The sequence below is a fragment of the Heterodontus francisci genome, chromosome 2 (assembly GCF_036365525.1).
Source record: "Heterodontus francisci isolate sHetFra1 chromosome 2, sHetFra1.hap1, whole genome shotgun sequence".
NCBI classification, from domain to species: Eukaryota; Metazoa; Chordata; class Chondrichthyes; order Heterodontiformes; family Heterodontidae; genus Heterodontus; species Heterodontus francisci.
Genome location: NC_090372.1, coordinates 196,437,723 through 196,457,687, shown reverse-complemented (window position 1 = coordinate 196,457,687; position 19,965 = coordinate 196,437,723). Strand labels below are relative to the sequence as shown.

General features: G+C 40.1%; 1 protein-coding gene across 1 annotated transcript in view; it reads right to left on the bottom strand.

Moving 5' to 3' along the window:
• lmbr1 (limb development membrane protein 1) overlaps window positions 1–19,965 on the bottom strand; it is a 283,776-nt gene that overhangs the window by 123,052 nt on the left and 140,759 nt on the right. The window contains exons 6-7 of the mRNA XM_068015009.1: window positions 18,277–18,403; window positions 7,542–7,610 (exon numbers count right to left, since the gene is read on the bottom strand). Of these exons, the coding sequence (XP_067871110.1) occupies window positions 7,542–7,610; window positions 18,277–18,403 (196 nt within the window). The remainder of the gene's footprint in view (window positions 1–7,541; window positions 7,611–18,276; window positions 18,404–19,965) is intronic.

Sequence of the window (19,965 nt, the reverse complement as noted above, 5' to 3'; positions counted from 1 at the left end):
TCTGCACCCTTTCCACAGCTTCCACATCCTTCCTATAATACGGTGACCAGAACTGCACGCAATACTCCAGGTGCGGTCTCACCAGAGTTTTGTACAGCTGCAGCATGACCTCGTGGCTCCGAAACTCGACCCCCCTACTAATAAAAGCTAACACACCATATGCCTTCTTAACAGCCCTATTAACCTGGTTAGCAACCTTCAGGGATTTATGCACCTGGACACCAAGATCTCTCTGTTCATCTACACTACCAAGAATCTTCCCATTAGCCCAGTACTCTGCATTCCTGTTACTCCTTCCAAAGTGAATCACCTCACACTTTTCCGCATTAAACTCCATTTGCCATCTCTCAGCCCAGCTCTGCAGCCTATCTATGTCCCTCTGTACCCTACAACATCCTTCGGCACTATCCACTTGATCAAGGGTAGTTACTCGCATATCTCCCAATATTCAGCTCTTACACCCATGTCTGGATCAAGGTTATAATGAAGTCTGGAGAGAGTAGTTCTGGTGAAAAATCCAGAGGGGAGGGCAAAAAAAAATTAAAACTCTTTTATAATCTGTGCACTTATAATAACAATTACTTTCTTTAACAACTTCCAGTTGTCTATTTTCATTATGCCTGTTGGTCATAATTAAAATTACCTATTAATTTTACTTACCTTTTAATTGATTCTCAGAGTGGCACCCAGCTGTGGGAAAAACTAACATGTTTAAAATAAAGGGTCTGCTTCATTTATTTTAAATAACTATATCTCCCATGGATTTGCTGTTTTATACAGACTGTGTTGTCAGGGTCAATAATTTACAGGAATGAATAAATCAAATTTTATTTTTATTGTAGGATTTTTACGGAGCATTGGGGCTTAAATTCCACAACTCTATTCATAGGTTTCACAGAATTGTGAGCAAACAGTTTATGTGCATGTGTACACACATACTTTTCTACTGATGTATTTAATCTTTATTCCTTTCCATTTTAAAAGCTTAGAATACAAGATGGTATGCAAAATGCATCAGTTGGAGATAAATGCCTGGTATTCAGCAGTAATGGGAGGAAGAATGGCACTTATTTGCACTTGGAAGCAGTTCTTGGCTTTGGTAAGCATTGGGGATGGCTCTTGGATTTGGCCAAAATGGGGTGGGTGGTCACTGCAAGTGGGGGGCTACCGGGATTTTTTTTTTATTCATTCACAGGATGTGTGTGGGCTGGAAAGGCCAAAATTTATTGCCCATTCCTACTTGCCCTTGAGAAGGTGATAGTGAGCCAGCTTCTCAACAGCTGGCCTTTTCGGAGGGCAGTTAAGAGTCAATCACATTACTGAGAGTCTGGAGTCACATATATAGCAGATATTCTTCCCCAAAGGGCATTAGTGAGCCAGGGTTTTTATAACGATGCAGTACTTTCATGCTACCATTACTGACACTGGTTTTGTATTACAGATTTCTTTAATTAACTGAATAGAATTCCGTAGCAGTCATGCTGAGATTTAAACTCATGTCTCTGGATCATTAGTCCAGACTCTGGATTACTAGTCCAGTAACATAGCTATTATACTACCATTGCAAATTTGGCATCAAAGGAAGTGCTTTTTGCCCAAATACCACCGTGGAGATCAAACATGAGATTTTGACATAACTGTGGAAGGAATACTATAGGTTTGGTACATCTGAGATAGGCAAGGTTTGGCTCATTGATGGCTTCTGGCACCCATCAGCAGAACGTGAGGGAAGGCACAGGCCCGAAAGGATTGGGTGGAGTGAATTCCACGTTTGGTAGCTCTGGTTTTCAATTTTCTTAGCAATCTCTCCAAAAACTGAAATTGGTGTTCAGCGATTGGCTTTGGTAAGCATTCCAATTCCATCAATAAAACACAGGTGATAATTACAATAATTTTACCTTATAAATTTTGTTTTATTTGAAAAGAAAACTTAAAATAAAATGAGAAAAGACAGTAGACAGAACTTTCGGGCCATGCCGAGGTCAGGAACGGAGGCAGGCAGGGCCCAAAAATATCGGCGCCGGTTTGCGTGCCTGTTTCCCGACCCCGTTCCCAGTACCAGCCATTTTTGCCAAGACGGGCTCAGGGCTGGCAGGGCTACCTGCGCCCACGAGGTGGGCAGCCAATTAGGCTCATTGAGAGTCTTAACAGTGCTTAGAGAAGGTTGACTGAAATTTTCTACTTGGCCTCTAGTTTCCCAATGCAACAGAGCGGGGTGCAGTTTAACTGCCTGGAGTGCAGTCAAAGGCTACCCTGTAGAGGGATTCCTCACCCTACCCCCCAACCACTGCGGTGGCCTGGCTGTTTTTTTTTTGTTTTTTTAATTACATTTTTAGAAAATTGAAGAGAGCATCTTCATGTTGAAAAGTCCTCTCAGTAACTTACCCTTTATTGCAGCCTGCTGCTCCTCTCAAACTGGAAGGCCTTTGATTGGCCCTCCAGCTTTGAGAGACCAATGCCACCCTAAATTGGACAGGGAATGTAACTCCATGCCAATTAAGAGGCCACCTCCATGAAAATCCCTAAAAGTGACCGTTTCCCCCCAGGGGCTAGTTGGGGATCTGGAAACAATCCCGGTTCCTGTTTCCTGCACCAAAGCAAAAATTCATCCCAGTCTGTCTGTTATTCTCAAAGCCATTACAAATCAGAATCTTTACATTTTCTGACTATCAGCAAAGCACAGGAGATAACTATAGATTTTCTGTTTACTTCTAAAATGCAATCTTTTGGAAGGAACAGATCGAATGAGAAAAATACATTTGTGTCTCAAAGTGCATTCTGAGGTTACGGAACGCAAAAGCAAACACTTATGTAATTAGTATTGTGTGCCTTTTCTCAAACATACACCCTCAACAATTCAATATCAACTTCAGCTGAAAGATGATTTGAAATTTGTCCAAAAAGCAAAATATTGCAGATAGTGGGAAACTGAAATTAAAACCTTTCATCAGATCACTGACCTGAAACATGAACCCGACCTTTCTCTCTCCACTGATATTGCCTTACCTACTGATGTTTCCAGCATTTTCTGAAAATTGTCATCTAGGTTTTCTTCAAGCCATTTTTAAAAGATAATAGCTAGTACTATTGGAAACTGAAGAAAATATTCCAGCAATTCAGTTCACTAAATGGTGATGTGAAACTAGCAACATTGCATATGCTCACTCTGTATAATCTGCATTCAGCTAAGAGTCAAAACTCATGATTTTTGGAGAATTTGAGGCTTTAATTCAAAATTTTAAAGTAATAAAAGAGAAAAACACAATTTATTGGGCAAATTTAGTCATGTTATTGTGAAAAATGTAATTTTTTGATTTTTTCCTGAAAGCAATGAATTATTTGTGGAGCAAATTGTAGTGCTGCCTAGTGATAAAATGTGTTATTACCTCATGGAAGGGTGGGTGAAGCAGCGATTTACTTGTGCTTCCTTCAATTTAGTATACTGTATTCGCTGCTCACAATGCAGTCGCCTTTATATTTCCAAGACGAAACGCAGATTGGGTGACCGCTTTGCGGAATATCTCCACTCATTCCGAAAGCATGACCCGAGCTTCCGGTTGCTTGCTATTTCAAAACCGTGCCTCCCCTGCTCTCATGCCAACATTTCTGCCTTTGGCCTGCTGCAGTGTTCCAGTGAACATCAACGCAAGCTTGAGGAGCAGCACCTTATCTTACGATTAGGTACTCTACAACCTTGCGGACTGAACATTGAGATCAACAACTTTAGAGCATGACTGCCCCTGTTTTTATATTTTATTTAATTTTTTAAACCGTGTGCCTGTTTTTCAAGTAGACAGAGTTGCTCATTATTCCACTATTAATACTCTCTGGACTAATGCTTGCTATTTCATTAACACACTCTTTGCCTTGTCCCAGGACAGCTTTGTTATTTAATCTCTCCTGCCCTTTGCCCTTTTGTTCTCTTCCCCACCAACCACTCCCCCGACCCCCTTCACTTGCTTAAAACCTAATTCTTTTCTAACCTTTGCCAGTTCTGATGAAAGGTCACAGACCGGAAACGTTAACTCTGCTTCTCTCACCACAGATGCTGCCAGACCTGCTGAGTATTTCCAGAACTTTCTGTTTTTATTTCAGATTTCTAGCATCTGCAGTATTTTGCTTTTACCAAATTTGAGATACTTGCATCCTTCCACACCCTGACCATATCTGCAGCTACTGGCACTGCAGTAAGAATATCAAGACAATTAATTGCATTAAACATTTGCATTAATATTTGACCAGAAAAGACTCCATTGTGATCTGTGCAACAAATATACGTGGAACATTTAACTATATTTATTTTCTGTACTATAGCATAATAAATTGCCAAATTGACTACTTCAACTCCAGACTTTTTTGTCATGCCACGAGCTCCATCCATCTATCTACGAGAACAGCACAGGCTGAAGACTGCCAAAGGTACCTAACACGAGTCCCTTATTTACACAAATGATGAGGTTTTCAGACTGATGTTTTTCTTGATATTGCTCCCACACCCAAACTATTCTCTTGGGTCTTCACATGAAAACAAGGCAACAGTCAACATCAGGTCAGCTAATGTAATATTCATGCACAATAGTACATGTTGAAGACTGTTGGGATTTTGTCTAGCACTATATTGTGGATGGGTCCAAATGACTAAACATCAATCTCATTTGTGCATGAGCAGAGTTCTGAATATAGTCAATGAAGACCATCTTCTGAGAAAGCAGGTCAGAGTTGCTCCCAATTTCTTTACCTCTCTGCCATTTAGCAATTGTTTAGCTCTCCAGGATCAGCTCTCTAAAAGGCTGTGCACTATTCGTCATTAAAATTGAACAGTAGAAATGTTTGTGACTATGATGCAAAGTTAAAATTACAAATCAATTTACAAAAGTCCAAGTAAAAGTAGTATGATTATGATATTACACAGTGATCCACTGATATTTTATGGTAATCTTCACTTCTCTGAGAAAGAGCTGAAATTGCCAGTGTACTGCAATAAGTTAGGTCAGGCTCAGCCTCATCTCGAGCAAAAATTGTGTCAATATTCACAGTCACTTGCTGAGTAATCCAACTGCTGCTGAATTGTCTGCCATGGTTCTGTAACAGATGAACACAAAAGATTTTCTCTTGTGTCTCTGTAGTATGTCAAGTTGTGAGTGACCTCTGCTGGCTGACACACAAATCTACAGGGCCAGCACAACGTGTCGTATTGGAAAGTACAACATAGAAGCCACAATAAATAGCAGCTTTATGAGTACTTAAATCATGAAGCACAAGGGTTGCAAGATTGAACTACAAGAACATTCTTTTGCAATGATGAAATAATGATCCTGTTTTTTTAGTAGCCATAAACTATATCACCAATTTTGAATATCATGGAATCATAAGGATGTATCACAGGAGGCCATTCAGTCCATTGTCCCTGTCTCAGTTATTTCCATTAAGTCAAACTCCCCTGATCTTTCCCTAAAGCCCTGCAAAGGTTTCCTTTTCAAGTATTTATCCAATTCCCTCTTAAAAGTTATCGTTGAATCTCCTTCAAGTTGTAGTACATTTAATGCAGCAGTGTAGGTATTCTTACTGCAGGGCCAGTAGCCCCAGATATGTTTAGGGTGTGGTAGGATGCAAGTGTCTCAAATTTTGTAGTAGAGTAAGTTGATTGATAGCAACCCAAGTTAAGTTAAACTTTATACACTAAAGAGCCTTCTGTTTTGTAGCAACAATATATTACAAATAGTTGTTTTGAAAAAGTTTATAGAAGCAGCACATTCCAGATCACAACTCACTGCATAAGAAAATTTCCTCACGTCGCCTCGAGTTCATTTGCCTATCTAATTTCTCCAGTCTCTCCACATAACGGAAGTCTCTTATCCTTGGTACCAGTCTAATAAATCTCCTTTGTACTCTCTCAAACAGCTCAACATCCTTCCTAAAGTGTGGAACCCAGAACTGGACACAAAACTACAGTGGGGGTCTAACCAAGTGTTTTATAAACATTTAGCATAACTTCCTTGCTTGTCCACTCTTTTGCCTCGATTTATAAATCCAAGGATCTTATATGCCTTTTTAATAGTCTTCTCAACTTGTCCTGCCACCTTCAATGCCTTGTGTACATACACCCGCTGGTATTCCCTGTTTCTGCACCCACTTCATAATCTCACTATTTTTTGCAATCCTTTCCTCCACCCCCAATCCTCCCATCATGCAGCTGCATTAGTTGAACCATAACTGCAGTCATCAATATGGAGATCATCCAACATGTTCTGAACAAAGTTAATCTCCCCTCCCCCACTCTAAATAGAACACCAAATTAGTTTGCAACACTCCATCTAGTCGTGGGAGTCAGTTGCCAGCGTTCGCCAGAGCTGGCGGGCAGCCATAAAGACGGGGCTAAAGTGTGGCGAGTCGAAGAGACTTAGTAGTTGGCAGGAAAAAAGAGAGGCGCAAGGGGAGAGCCAACTGTGTAACAGCCCCGACAAACACATTTCTCTGCAGCACCTGTGGAAGAGCCTGTCACTCTAGAATTGGCCTTTATAGCCACTCCAGGCGCTGCTTCACAAACCACTGACCACCTCCAGGCGCTTATCCATTGTCTCTCGAGATAAGGAGGCCAAAGAAGACTGCATCTAGGGTTAGGAATGGACATTGATAAGGAAACTATTAAGTAACAGAAATATCAACCACTCGGATGTTAAAGGAGTGTTGAGTGTTTGACAAAAAAATTACAAACATATTTTGGTGAAAACAATGCACTGTTCCAAGATAAACAATGTGCTTCTTCCATCACAGCATTTTGGCAACGTACCTCAATTATAAAAAAAAAAGTCAATTTCTGCCAGTCAATGAAAACTTTGGTATAGAAATGATGTCCAAACACAATAATTAAATAAACCAACTAATCTCTCATGATGTTGCTCATGCCGAGTCACAGGATGTGCTAAAGTGTGATGTCTTAAGTGTAACAGGAAGCAAGGGTGTCAGAGGAATATGATTTATATATTAGAAGCATGAATTGGCTTGATTACTCATTTGAATTAGCTTTAGTCAAAATTGCAAATGTGCTATAAAATCATATTCTACAATTCTTCATTAGGCATTCTGTTTACAGCATAAAAGTTAAAACCATAGTTGCAAATTTGACATTACGAAAAGCTTTTCCCCATGATACTGATTATTCTCCACAATGCGCACATTCTAATAAAAACTTCTCAAATCTTTTTGTAATACAACCAATAACTTTGGTTCCCTATATTCTCTGAAGCCTGGAGGTTGAGTTTTGCTCCTCCTTTGGAGCTTGCTTTGTTCCATTAGACATCAGGTTCTGTTATTTTTCACAGCTCCACGCATTTGTTTCGCCTGCTCACTCTCTCACTCTTAGCAATTGTTTCCGTGAAAGGATTAAGTCTACTCTCGCTCCTGTTATAGCCCTACAGTTTGCTCCCACTGTGGTGCAACTGCCATCACTCCAGGCACAAAATGTGACAAATATTTCAGTGTAATATTGGTGTTGTATAAATTAATTACTCTCATCCTTTAGTTATTAAATAGTTACTTACACAGAAGTAATAAACCTCCCATCAACGAAATGCAGGAATATAAATAAGGAAGATAAAATTCCCAAAGATCTGTGGGAGGAAAGAAACAGGGAAAATATGCCTTTAGTAAAATGCAGATCACTTTTTCCTTCAAAGAGAAAAAAAAAGCTAGTTAAATAATAAACATTCTGGAAAACACAATAAACAGCCACCATGATAAAATCAGAATGAATAAAGTCAAATTAGAAGTACCTATAATAGCAGAAACAAAATAAATGAATGAGTAAATTGTTACGAGCTTCTAGTGGAAATTCACCCTCTTCCCCAGACTGATTTTTACAAACATTTAGAGGAAACAAAAATATATCATTCCATTAGAATTGTAAAACCAAGTACCATAATAGTTTACAAATTAAATAGTATTGTACATATGGATTTATTTCTAATCATCTTGACAAAACTTGAAAAATATTCATCATAAATGTTAAACTCTCATTGGAAGATTAATCAACTGCAGGAGAAACCTTTTCTATCAATATTCACTATGGTATGTGGCACTTGAAAGACAAATGCAAATAACAGAGAACCTCAAATTTAGAGCACATACGAGTAAAGAAATTAATTGTTCGTAGAAATTACTTTAGAACAGTAATTTGGAGTTCTAGTGAATCATAAGTCACACTACCTTTATTTTTGCTCTTTACATGAGCATTTGAATTCCTGAATGAGATTACTACTTTGTAATCATTGCCATAACAGAGCAGTGAGGTTGAACAAGAGTAACCTGCTGTCAAAGAAATAGAGGATACACGTGGAGACACATGGCATGCGTGAATATTGTCTTATATTTAATAATGTGGACAACTCAGTTTATAAAAGACTATGCGACAAGCCAGAATCCCTGACATTTCACAAAGAACTTGCATTATACAACACTTGCACATCAGGATGCACGAAGGTGCTTCCCAGCCAATGAGGTACTTTTGAAGCATAGATCTGTTGTAATGTAGGCAAATGCAGGCGAATTTGCACAGCAAGGTTCCAAAAACAGCATATTCACACAAACAGGAATAAGATAAATGATCTGATAACCTGTAACATTGTTTCTGGCCTTCACATAAGTATGAAAATCAGACAATAAGTACCCCCTTCTGAAGATATGTTTAAGCACTATAACAGGGAGCCATTTAATAAATTGATCTTCTGATCCAATATAAACAGTCCATTTCTTCTACCCCAATTTCAAATCTCTTCATGGCCTCATCTCTTCCAAAAATGGGCACTGCCACAACATTCTGTGCTCTGAAATTCTTCTCCCAAGAACATTCAGTTTTCTCACCTTCTTGTACTTTCAAAAACATTTCCAGACCCCCTCTTCAACCAGGCCTTTGCTTCTCTCCCAACGTTTTCTGTCCTGCACAGCATCCAACATTTTCCTGCTCAACGGGATGCCTGTGCTTCGGGTTGTATTCCTGTATATCAGGAGTGCTGCAGAAATCTCATGTCAGAGTCATTTACAACATAGGGGGCAGCTATTCAGCCCATCAAGTCCATGTCAGCTCTCCATCGAGCAAACTAGTCAGTCCCACTCCCCCTCCCGATCCCCACAGCCCTGAAAATTTATTTTCCATCCAAGTGCCCATCCAATTTCCTTTTGAAATCGTTGATTGTCTCTGCTTCCACCACTCTCTCAGGCAGCTAGTTCCAGGTCATTACCACTCGCTGCGTAAAAAAGTTCTTCCTCACATCCCCCGTGCATCTCTTGGCCAAAAGCTTTAATCTGTGGCCCCCTAGTCCTTGTGCCATTTGTTAATGGCAACAGTTTTCCCTTGTCTAACTTATCTAAGCCAGTCATAATCGTGTACACTGCGATCAAATCTCCCCTCAATCTCCTTTCCTCCAGGAAGAACAACCCCAGCTTTTCTAACCTAACCTTGTAACTAAAATCCCCCATTCCTGGGATCATTCTGATAAATCTCCTCTACATCCTCTCAAGGACCCTCACATCTTTCCTGAAGTGTGGTGTGCAGAACTGAATGTAACACTGTAGTTGGGGGCCAAACCAGACCTTTATAAAAGGTTCAGCATAACATTCCTGCTTGTCTACGCTATGCCTTTATTTATGAAGCTCAAGATCCTATATGCTTTGCAAACCACTCTCTCAATATGTCCAGCCACTTTCAAAGATCGATGCACATGCACCCCCAGGTCCCTCTGTTACTGCACTCTTTAGAAATGTGCCATGACGTCCAAATTGCCTCACCCTAGCCCTTCTACCTTACAATTGGTCCACATTAAATTCCATCTGCCATTTGTCTGCCCATTCTGCAAGCCTATCTATGTCCTGTTGCAGGCGGTGCACATTATCCTCAGTGTTTGCCACTCCTCCAAGCTTGGTATCATCGGAAAAGTTTGAAATTCTACTCTGTAGTCTGTTACGACCAAGGTGGGAGGAGTGCACTGTCTTTTCTAGTTCCACTTCTACACAGGTCACAATATGTATTTAAATGCTTACTCAGTTACCGATACAGTCAATACTCTACCTTTTATCCCAGAATAAAATACACCAACCAGGTTTCTTTAATAAACAACAAAATTATCAGTTTATCATAAAACAAGACTTAATCAGTAACGAAGCAAAGCATTAACAGACAGAGTGAAATACACAAGTTCCCTCTTACCTTAGCCACACACTCACACACATACAAAGGTTAACTGGAGAAAGAGATTTTCTCTTCAGAGCTCTGTTACAAAAAAAAAACAAAAAATAATACTTTGGCTAAACACTTGCTACTTCTTGAAGAAAAAAAGATATGGAAATATGTCAGTTGTCCGTTTTTGGTTTGGCGCCCCAAATACACATAGATGGCTGTCACTGGGATCCTTCTAGAACAATTCTTTTCAGGATGCTGTAGATCAATTTGGCAGGCTTTCCAGGAGAAATGTGACAACAGAAGTTTCTGGCAGGCTTTTCAGGAGAAAAGACAACAGGGGTTTCTGGCAGTATTTTCAGGAGAAATGCAGCATCAGCTTCTCTATTTCTTACACTTGATTCTCAGGAAATTCTCAAAGAGATGGAAGAGGGTGCTGATGGTGACTGCTCTCTTGGCTGGTTTTCTCCAACTGCCTTCAAAACAATTCACACCCCAACACACTGTCCAAGGCGAAACCAAAAACAATATCGCAAGAGTCAAGCCTCCTGAAGCCTATAAATCTTGACCTTTGACTTCTCAGTAAACACCTCCCAAGTCAAAAAGCACCTGCTGGGTATTTATGTGAAGACAGGTGACTTCCAGTAAATGTTGTTTACAAACAAGACCTCTCAGTGTCTTTCAATGACACCAGTGAAAAAAAATACATGGAATCTTTTTTCAGTTTTCCCAAATAAAACAATGTGCATAATTCTAAAATACATGAGTCCTCAAAAAATACTTACCAAAAATATAGAAGCAACATAATACCTCTATCCTTGGAGGAATGGGAAAAAACAGAAGGTGAAAAATATTATAAAACACATTTTCACACATTCTCATTCACTCTTCACCTGTACACAGTTCTGCTTTGTACCATCTTTACACTCATAACTCAAAGCAAAGTTAAATCCTAAACAAAGCATCCACAATCAAATTTTTCCTGCAAAGTGGATAAACTTTAAGTGATAAGGTTGTAATAGTAAAGTCCATCAGAATAGTCTGGCATCCTGGCTTTTGAATCTTTCCACAAAGGCTAGGGGTTATGATCAGTATGTACCAGTGTCTTTCTGTAGTCGTGGCCGATGGAGAATTCAAAATGCTTAAAAGTTAGTAATAAGCCCAAGATTTCTTTTTCCACTGTTGAATACCATTTTTTGGTGTTGATTTAGCTTTTTGGAAAAGTATCCCACTGGCCTTTCTATGCCTGATACATCGTCATCTAACAGGTCTGCACCGACCCCCCAGGTCACTAGCATCAATTACTACCTTGAAGCCCTTAGAGCAGCCAACACTGGTTCATTAATGAAAATGGCTTTCAGCCTCTCAAAACTTGCTTGGCACACCTCCCTGACCAAACCACCTTCGTTTTCTTTTTTTGCAACAAATCTGTCAGTAGAGTACTAAAATTTGGTACAAATTTGCGGTAGAAACCACACATCCACAAAAACCCCATTATTTCTCATTTAGTCCTGGGGTGCAGAACTCCACTAATTCTTGTACTTTTGCTGTTCTTAGCAACACTTGTCTTTGCCCTATTATATGCCCGAGGTAGGTTACTCTGGATTGTGCAAATTCACTTTTGGCAAGGTTTATAACTACATCAGCCGACTGTAATTTTCAAAACAGAGCTTCTAGTTGTTCCAAGTGGTCCTTCTACGTGTCACAGTATACCAGCACATTGTCAAGGTAAAGCACACAATTAGGAACACTGGCTGCCACTTGGTTCATTACTCTCCGAAAAGTGGTTGGGGCATTTTTTAGCCCAAATGGCATCACTCAGCATTGGAAAGCACTGTCTGGTGTGACGAAGACTAATATTTCTTTACCTTAGTTCTGATGAAAGGTCACTGAACTGAAACATTAACTCTGCTTCTCTCTCCACAGATGCTGCCAGAACTGCTGAGTATTTCCAGCACTTTTTGTTTTTATTTCTTTAGCTCAGAGCGTTAAAGGAACCTGCCAGTATTACTTTAACAAATCTATTTTTTGTAAGAGACGTGGCATTGCCCACTCTGTCAAGACAGTCTTCCAAGCGAGATATTGGGTAGGAATTTGCCTTTGTTCCCAAATTATCCTTTCAGTAGTCTTTGCAGAATCTAGCAGAACCGTCAAGTTTAGGCACCAACACAACTGGAGAAGTCCAGCTGCTTTGACTGGGTTCAACTTGGTGGTTTTCCAGCATGTATCGGATTTCTGCTTTTACCTGGGCCTGTTTGTCTGGACTTAAGCGATAAGGATGCTGTTTTATAGGAAAGGATTCCCCTACATCCGTATCATGTGTGGCAAAGTTGTACTTCCTGGTTTGAATGTCATGAGTAACCTTGTTAGTCCTTCTCGTTGTTCTGCAATTAAATAGGAAAGCATAGTGTCCAATCTCCCCATCAATTCAGTAATAGCTTACCGGACAGTAAGGGGTTCAATTTGAGAACTGTCTCGGCCTCTTTCTGCCTCATCCTCACTATCCCTACTACTTGAAATACCTGTGCTTACTTATCTTCCTCCCAACGATATTGTTTCAACATATTGATATGACACAGCCGATTCTTTTTCCGGCGATCTGGGGTATCAATCAAATAATTTACTTCAGCAATTCTTTTGACCACTTTATATGGAACACCGAACCGTGCTTTCAGTGGCTCACCCTGTAAAGGCAGTAATACTAACACCTCACCCCCTGGTTAAAATGTTCGGGTTTTGGCATGCATGTCTGTCCATTTCTTCATGGTTGTTTGGGAAGCTTTCAGGGGTTCCTGAGCCACTTTGCAGACTCTTGAGCTGTTCCCGGAACACAAATACATAAACTAATACAGAAGATTCGTCCCTCTGTTCTAAAAACTTTTCTTCAATTAGTTTTAGAGGACCTCCTTTCATTAGGTGAATCCTCGTGGCAAACAAAAGAAATTCTAAGCCTTTATCCCAATCGTGGGGACATTCATGACAGTATGCCCTGATCATCATTTTGAGGGTCTGATGGTACCTTTCTAAAGCCCCTTGTGCCTGTGGGTAGTATGCGGAAGACTTGAACTGTGTTATACCTAAATTATTCACAACTTCCTGAAAAATTTTAGACATAAAATTGGAACCTTGATCCGACGGAATCTCAATCGGTAATCCATATCTACTGAAGAACTGGGTTAACTTCTCTATCACGACCTTAGCAGAACTTGTTCTTAAGGGAATGGCCTCTGGGAACAGAGTTGCCATATCCATAATAGTGAGAATATATTGGTGTCCTGCATTTGTTTTTGGTAAAGGTCCTACACAGTCCACCAACACCTTACCAAATGTTTCCCCAAAAACTGGTATGGGAATTAGAGGTGCCAGTTTTATGGCAGCTTGCAGTTTCCCCACAATCTGGCACGTATGGCACATTTTACAAAACTGCACGCCTCTGGAGAGACCTGGCCAGTAAAAATGTCAACTTACACGTGATTGGGTCTTCTGGATCCCCACATGTCCCACTATCAGAATTTCATGGGCTGTCCTTAATAATTCCCGGCATAACCTGGGTGGTACCATTATTGGGTGAACAACTGTCCATTCTTCACAGACTGTGAGGAGGTCTCCACTTCCTCATCAGAATCCCATTTTTATATAGTATATATAGTATCCTTCCGGAACTCCCTTTGCTTCAGCTAGACCTGATTGTGCCACTTGATTTAACTTTGGATCAGCTTGCTGAGCCTTGATCAGAGAAGACTAGCTGAATATTTCCTTCGGATTATCCAAATCCCCAAAGAAAGTTTCAGATATTCGACTATCTGACTGTGCTGCCAATTTTACCTCTGATAATGGAACTTGTTTAGCCATTGCTCGGGTCACTACACATTAAGGAAAAATTCCTGGAACCTTTTTCTGCAACTGTTCTGTCTTTTTAACTTCACTTGGTTTTTCTGTGACTACTGGAGAAGCTACTATCTTCGCTCCGGCCAAATCATTTCCCAGGAGTAGATCAACTCCGACTACAGGCAAGCTATGGGCAGCTCCTGCAGTGACCGTTCCAGACATTAGGCCACACTTTAGGTATACCCGATACAAAGGTATGGGTATATGCTCCCCGCCAATACCATTCACTAAAACCTTGGCATTCAGTGTGCTCCCGGCGGAAACGTTATGCCTTTCTCTTGCAAAAGAGTTTGGGTGGCTCCTGTTTCCCTAAGTATAACTCTAGGTTTACCTGCCTCACTTGAGGGATAAGGAGTTACTTTTCCTTTTGATAAAAATTCCCTACAACTCTCAGGTATCTTATTCATGTCCCCTGCACTCACAGTGGTTTTTGTACTTGGCCTTACAGCTGCAATCAGAGCTACAGCTTGATCTGTCGTACTCTCTTTCAGGCTCCCTTTCTCTACATTGGCTTTGTGTACCCCAGTAAGTCCCATGGGTTTATCCTGCAACTTCCAGCATTCTGCATGAAGGTGTCCCAATTTGTGACAATGATAAGACTTTGGCTTGCGGACCTCACCTCCATCCTCAGCATCTTCCTTTTTGGTCTGAGGAGGAGATCCCAATGCATTCACAGCTGTCCCTTCTTGTCCCCAGATACCTGCCTTCCTTTCATCTTCCCACCTTCTATCCTTCTTGGGTTTGTGGGGTGACGGACAAAGGGTTTGGGTTTATAAACAAGCTCATAATCATCAGCGATTTCCACAACCTGTCTGACTGTTGAAACTTTCTGGTTCTCTACATGGGTTCTTACTAATGGAGGGAATACATTTTTCAATTCGTCCAAGAGAATTAGTTCCCTAAGGTTCTCAAACCTGACTTCTACCTTTGGTGCCCGCATCCAATGATCAAAATTAATTTGCTTTACTCTCTCAAATTCTAGATATGTCTGCCCAGATTCCAAAATTTCTGCTTGTACGCTTCAGGGACCAACTCATAAGCAGCGAGAATAGCCTTTTTTGCCATCTCATAATCTGCAGAAGCCTCCTCAGAAAGCATGGCATAAACTTCAAGAGCTCTGCCTATCAACCTGCTTTGCATAAACAGTGCCCAGCTTTCCTTCGGCCACCTCATCTGTTTAGCAAGCTTTTCAAAAGAAATGATGAATGCCTCTACATCCCTTTCCTCAAATTTTGGAAGGACTTGTACAAATTTAAACAACTCTCCTCTGGTCCTGGGCTGGAGACAGGTCTTTCCCCACCCGAATTTTGAATGGGATCAAAGGTATCCTTTTTTTACTCTCTCTAGTTCCAGCTTTCTAACCTGGTATTCCCTTTCTCTCTCCTTTTCCTCTCTTTCTCTTGCCTTTTCTCTCTCCTGCTGCTCTGTTTGCTCCCTTTGAAATGTTCTCTCTTTTGCCCTTTCCTCTCTTTCCCTTTCAAGTTCAAGCTGCTTCATCTGCAACTGAATTTTAGCTAATTCAACTGCACTACTATTTGGTTTGCCTTCTTCTTCCAATTGCAAATGCTGTGCTATTACTTCAATTATTTCTGCTTTCTTAGTTCCTGGTTTTAACACTAATGCCAACAGGTCTGCCAAATCCTTTAGTCTAACCTTGGTTAAGTTTCTCAAATTACTCAGGGATACATCCTCCTTCCCCAGAAAGGTCACAGCAACTAACAAAGATATTCCGGTAGTGTGAATTTTATTCTAATGCACAAGAAACCTGCTTTTTTCATTTTTTTCCCCAATTATTATTACCCCACTTACAATTGTACATCGTCTGCATTGGTTTATCCTGCACAGAGGCCCCAAATTTTTGTTATGGGACGAGTGCACCGACTTTCCTAGTTCCACTTCTCCACAGGTCACAACATATACTTAAATATTTACCCAGTTACCGATATGATCAATCATAGACTCTATTCTTAACCCCAGAATAAAATACACCATAAAATAAAAAACAAAATTATCAGATTATAAAACAAGACATAACCAGTAATGAAGCAAAGCAGTAACACACAGGTTGAAATATGAAAGTTCCCTTTTACCTTAGCCACACACACACACACACACACCAGTTAACCTAGAAAAGAGATTTTCTCTGTTTTAAAAAAAAAAAGGACAAAAAAGATTACATTGGCCAAATACTTGCTATTTCTTGAAGAAAAAAACGATAAGGAAAGACGTCGTTTGTCCCTTTTTGGTTTGGCGTCCCAAATACGTGTAGAGAGCTGACACTGGGATCCTTCTAGAACAGTTCTTTTCAGGCGACGCTGAAGATCAGTTTGGCAGGCTTTTCAGGAGAAATGCGACAACAGTGTCTCTATTTTTCACACTTGATTCTCAGGAAGTTCTCAAAGAGATGGAAGAGGGTGCTGATGGTGACTGCTCCTTTGGCTGGTTTTCTCCAACTGCCTTCAAAACAGTTCATACCCCAACACACCGTCCAAAGCAAAACCAAAAATAATATCTCAAGATACAAGCCTCCCGACACCTATACATTTTGACCAGTCATTTCTCTGTAAACATCTCCCCCAAGTCAAAAAGCCCCTACTGGGTATTTATCTGAACACAGGTGACTTCCAGTAAATGTTGTTTTCAAACAGGACCTCTCAGTGTCCTTTCAATGACCCCAGTGAAAACATCCATGGGATCCTTTGCAGTTTTCCCAAATAAAACCATGTCCATAATTCTAAATACATGAGTCCTCAAAAAAAATACTTAAAAAATATAGGGGCACCGTCATAACAATTCCAAGTTCCAAGTCATTTATATAAATTTAATAAGAGTAGTGGTCCTGGCTGTGACCCTTGGGGAACACCACTGTCTACCATCCTCCAGTCTGAAAAACAACCATTTACTACAACTCGCTGTTTTCTATCCTTAAGCTAATTTTTTTTATCCAATTGGACACTGATTCTCCTATTCCACGAGCCTCAATTTTGTTAACCAGCCCTTTATGTGGTAATTCATCAAACACTTTCTTAAAATCTGTATGGACAACATCCACCACATTCCCTTTATCAACCTTCTGTTCCTTCATCAAAACATTCAATTAGATTAGTCAAGCATGATCTGCCTTTTACAAGTCCATGCTGGCTCTCCTTCATTAACTCAAACCTCTCCAAGTGCCTGTTGATTTTTCCCTGATTATTGTCTTTGAAATCTTACCCACTACTGATGTTGAAGTAACAGGCCTGTAGTTGCTAGGATTGTCCTTACACCCCTTTCTTGAAAAAGGGTGTCACATTTGCGACTCTCCAATTCTCTAGCACCTCCCCCATAGCAAGGGAAGATTGGAAGAATATGGCAAGCCCTTCCGCTATCTTCACCCCCACTCCCTTTAGCAACCTAGGATGCAAGCCATGCAGACCAGGTAACTTATCTACTCTAAGCATAGCCAGTCTTTCCAGTACCACCTCACTCTGAATTTTTACCCTATTTATTGCCTCTAGTTTCTCTGCTTCTACTGCTATTTTGTCAGATTCCTCTTCCTTACTAAACATTTATACAAAGTACTCATCAAGTATTCTAGCCTTGCCCTGTGCCTCTAAGCATATATTACCCTCTTTGTCCCTAATAGACCCCATTCTACCTCAGGATATGAATGAAAATCAAGTCAATACATTAAATAATAGAAAATTTGCCTGAATTACGAAATACTTAATTGGTACGACTGAATAAGTAGAAAAAAACTTTTTTTTAAAAAAATAACAGTATATGCGGTGACCCCAAACTAATTAACAGGCTTCATGTATAGTACAGTGAAACTGCACATCCTGCACCAACAATACACTGTAATGCTACTTCAGCTTCTGGGTACCCAGCTGGTGAGGAACTTCAATTTTCTGGTTGCAGCTTCTCATCTATTCCTGTAAAACTGTAAGCAATTTCATTATTCAGGCCGTCCCATGATCTGCCTGTAACAATGAACTTTGTTTTTAAAAGTTTGGGACAACAATGGGGGGGGGGGGGGGCAGGTAGGAAGAGAATAAAATACAAAACATAGCACAACTGCATTTTAAACCATCAATAAAAATTCAGGTCATAGACCTGAAATGTTAACTCGGTTGCTCTCTCCACAGATGCTGCCAGAGCTGATGAGTAAGTCCAGCACTTTGTTTTTTTACTTTATATTATATTAAAAACATCTAATAGTTTTCCAGGTCACTTACCATACAAAGATTCCATGCTGGCAGCATCATTATCAATCAGAGCAGAAGCCACCCAGACTATTCCCAAAATAAGAAGTCCGAGAAGAATAAGCATAACTAAAGTCTCCAGAATTCGTGCTTTAATTCCCTAAAAAAGTAAATGGAAAGAGCATACTGAAATTTTACCTAGTTTACATGGCTGAGAAAAGGAACTATACAAAACTAACAGACTGTTTTAACAAATGTGGAAGACTTGGAAGCCACAAGCTTTGTAATTAAAAATTGTATGATTTTGATATATGTGCACACAACAAGTACAACACTCAGTTTGTATCTGAAACATACTTAGCAAGATTATATATAGCACAGAGCAAATCCCAACCACAGCATCATCAGTACTAGATTTAAAATTAGAACTTGATCTGGACCTATGGTGTTTGTGAGATGCAGGCATTCTATACCTAAGAAAGAACAATGGAAATCCGATAGAACCATGGCATTTAAACTTCAGGTGAACAGAAAATAGAAGTCAAACAAAGAACACCTTCCAATCACAACAATGCACAAGGCAAGGACAGGAAATGGAAATGGAAAGTGGGCAGTATTTCAATCTGATGAGTACCTCACCATTACAAAGGAGTGAGCTGACTCTTAGTCCCTACTTCACATAACAGCTACAGGATATTATAGGCAGAAATTAATGAAGTTTTCAGCCTAAGCACCTCTAGCATTCATCTCTAGTCTTTTTTGTTAAGCAAGTTTTGCATTTGCCAAAGTTCAGGACTTTAAAAAAAACAATTTCCCACCACAGAAAAGATTTGGGCATGAGCCATGTTAATCAAATGGTATTTTTTTTTAAGTAAAGGCTTTCCTAAAAGTGGTTAGCATCCCAACAAAGGCCCATGCTGCATTGTGCATTGGTCAGCAGATGAGAAGTAATTTGTGCAGGATGAGCAGTTTGCACAGATTACAAACAAAAACCAATTCATTAGCAATGTTTGACCCTTCAGGACAATGCCTGGCACATCGGTGTTGACAAATTCTTTTGATCTCTACTGTCTTTGAAGAATCGTTTTTGAAAAGGACATCAACACCAGAACGTCAGTTGAACCACAAAACAGCGAAGAAAATGAACCTCTACTTTGGGCAGGAAGACAGGAGAGAGAGAGATTGTGCTCTTAAAATGAGTCAGTTAATTCACTGAAGTGGGCTAAAATACGTGTTCTTTATTTTTATAACAGTATGTAAACAGAAGTCCGACTGATCATGCCAAGTATCTCTCATCGTCATATGCTGTTATCTAGGTATTGCAGACATGACAGGTTCCCACCCCTGAAGAACCAGTTTTCTTCTTATTACAATTCTGCAGTTTTCATGATAAATTTCCCGGCAATATCTCAAAAATTACCAGATTTCACTATGGGATTTCAACTCATGACATCTGAATTGCTACTCCAGTACGCTATACTACTGCATTTTTGACACAGTAGACCCAAGTATGATTAGATTGAAGTACAAGAGGCAAAAACTTACTGTAATTGAAATGAATGGCCCCTACTAGAAACATAGGCATTTATAGTGCGGAAGAAGGCTATTTAGCCCATTGTGTCCATGCCGGCCATGAAGTAGCTATCCAGCCTGATCCCACTTTCCAGCTCTTGGTCCGTAGCCTTGTAGGTTACGGAACATCAAGTGTATATCCAAGTACTT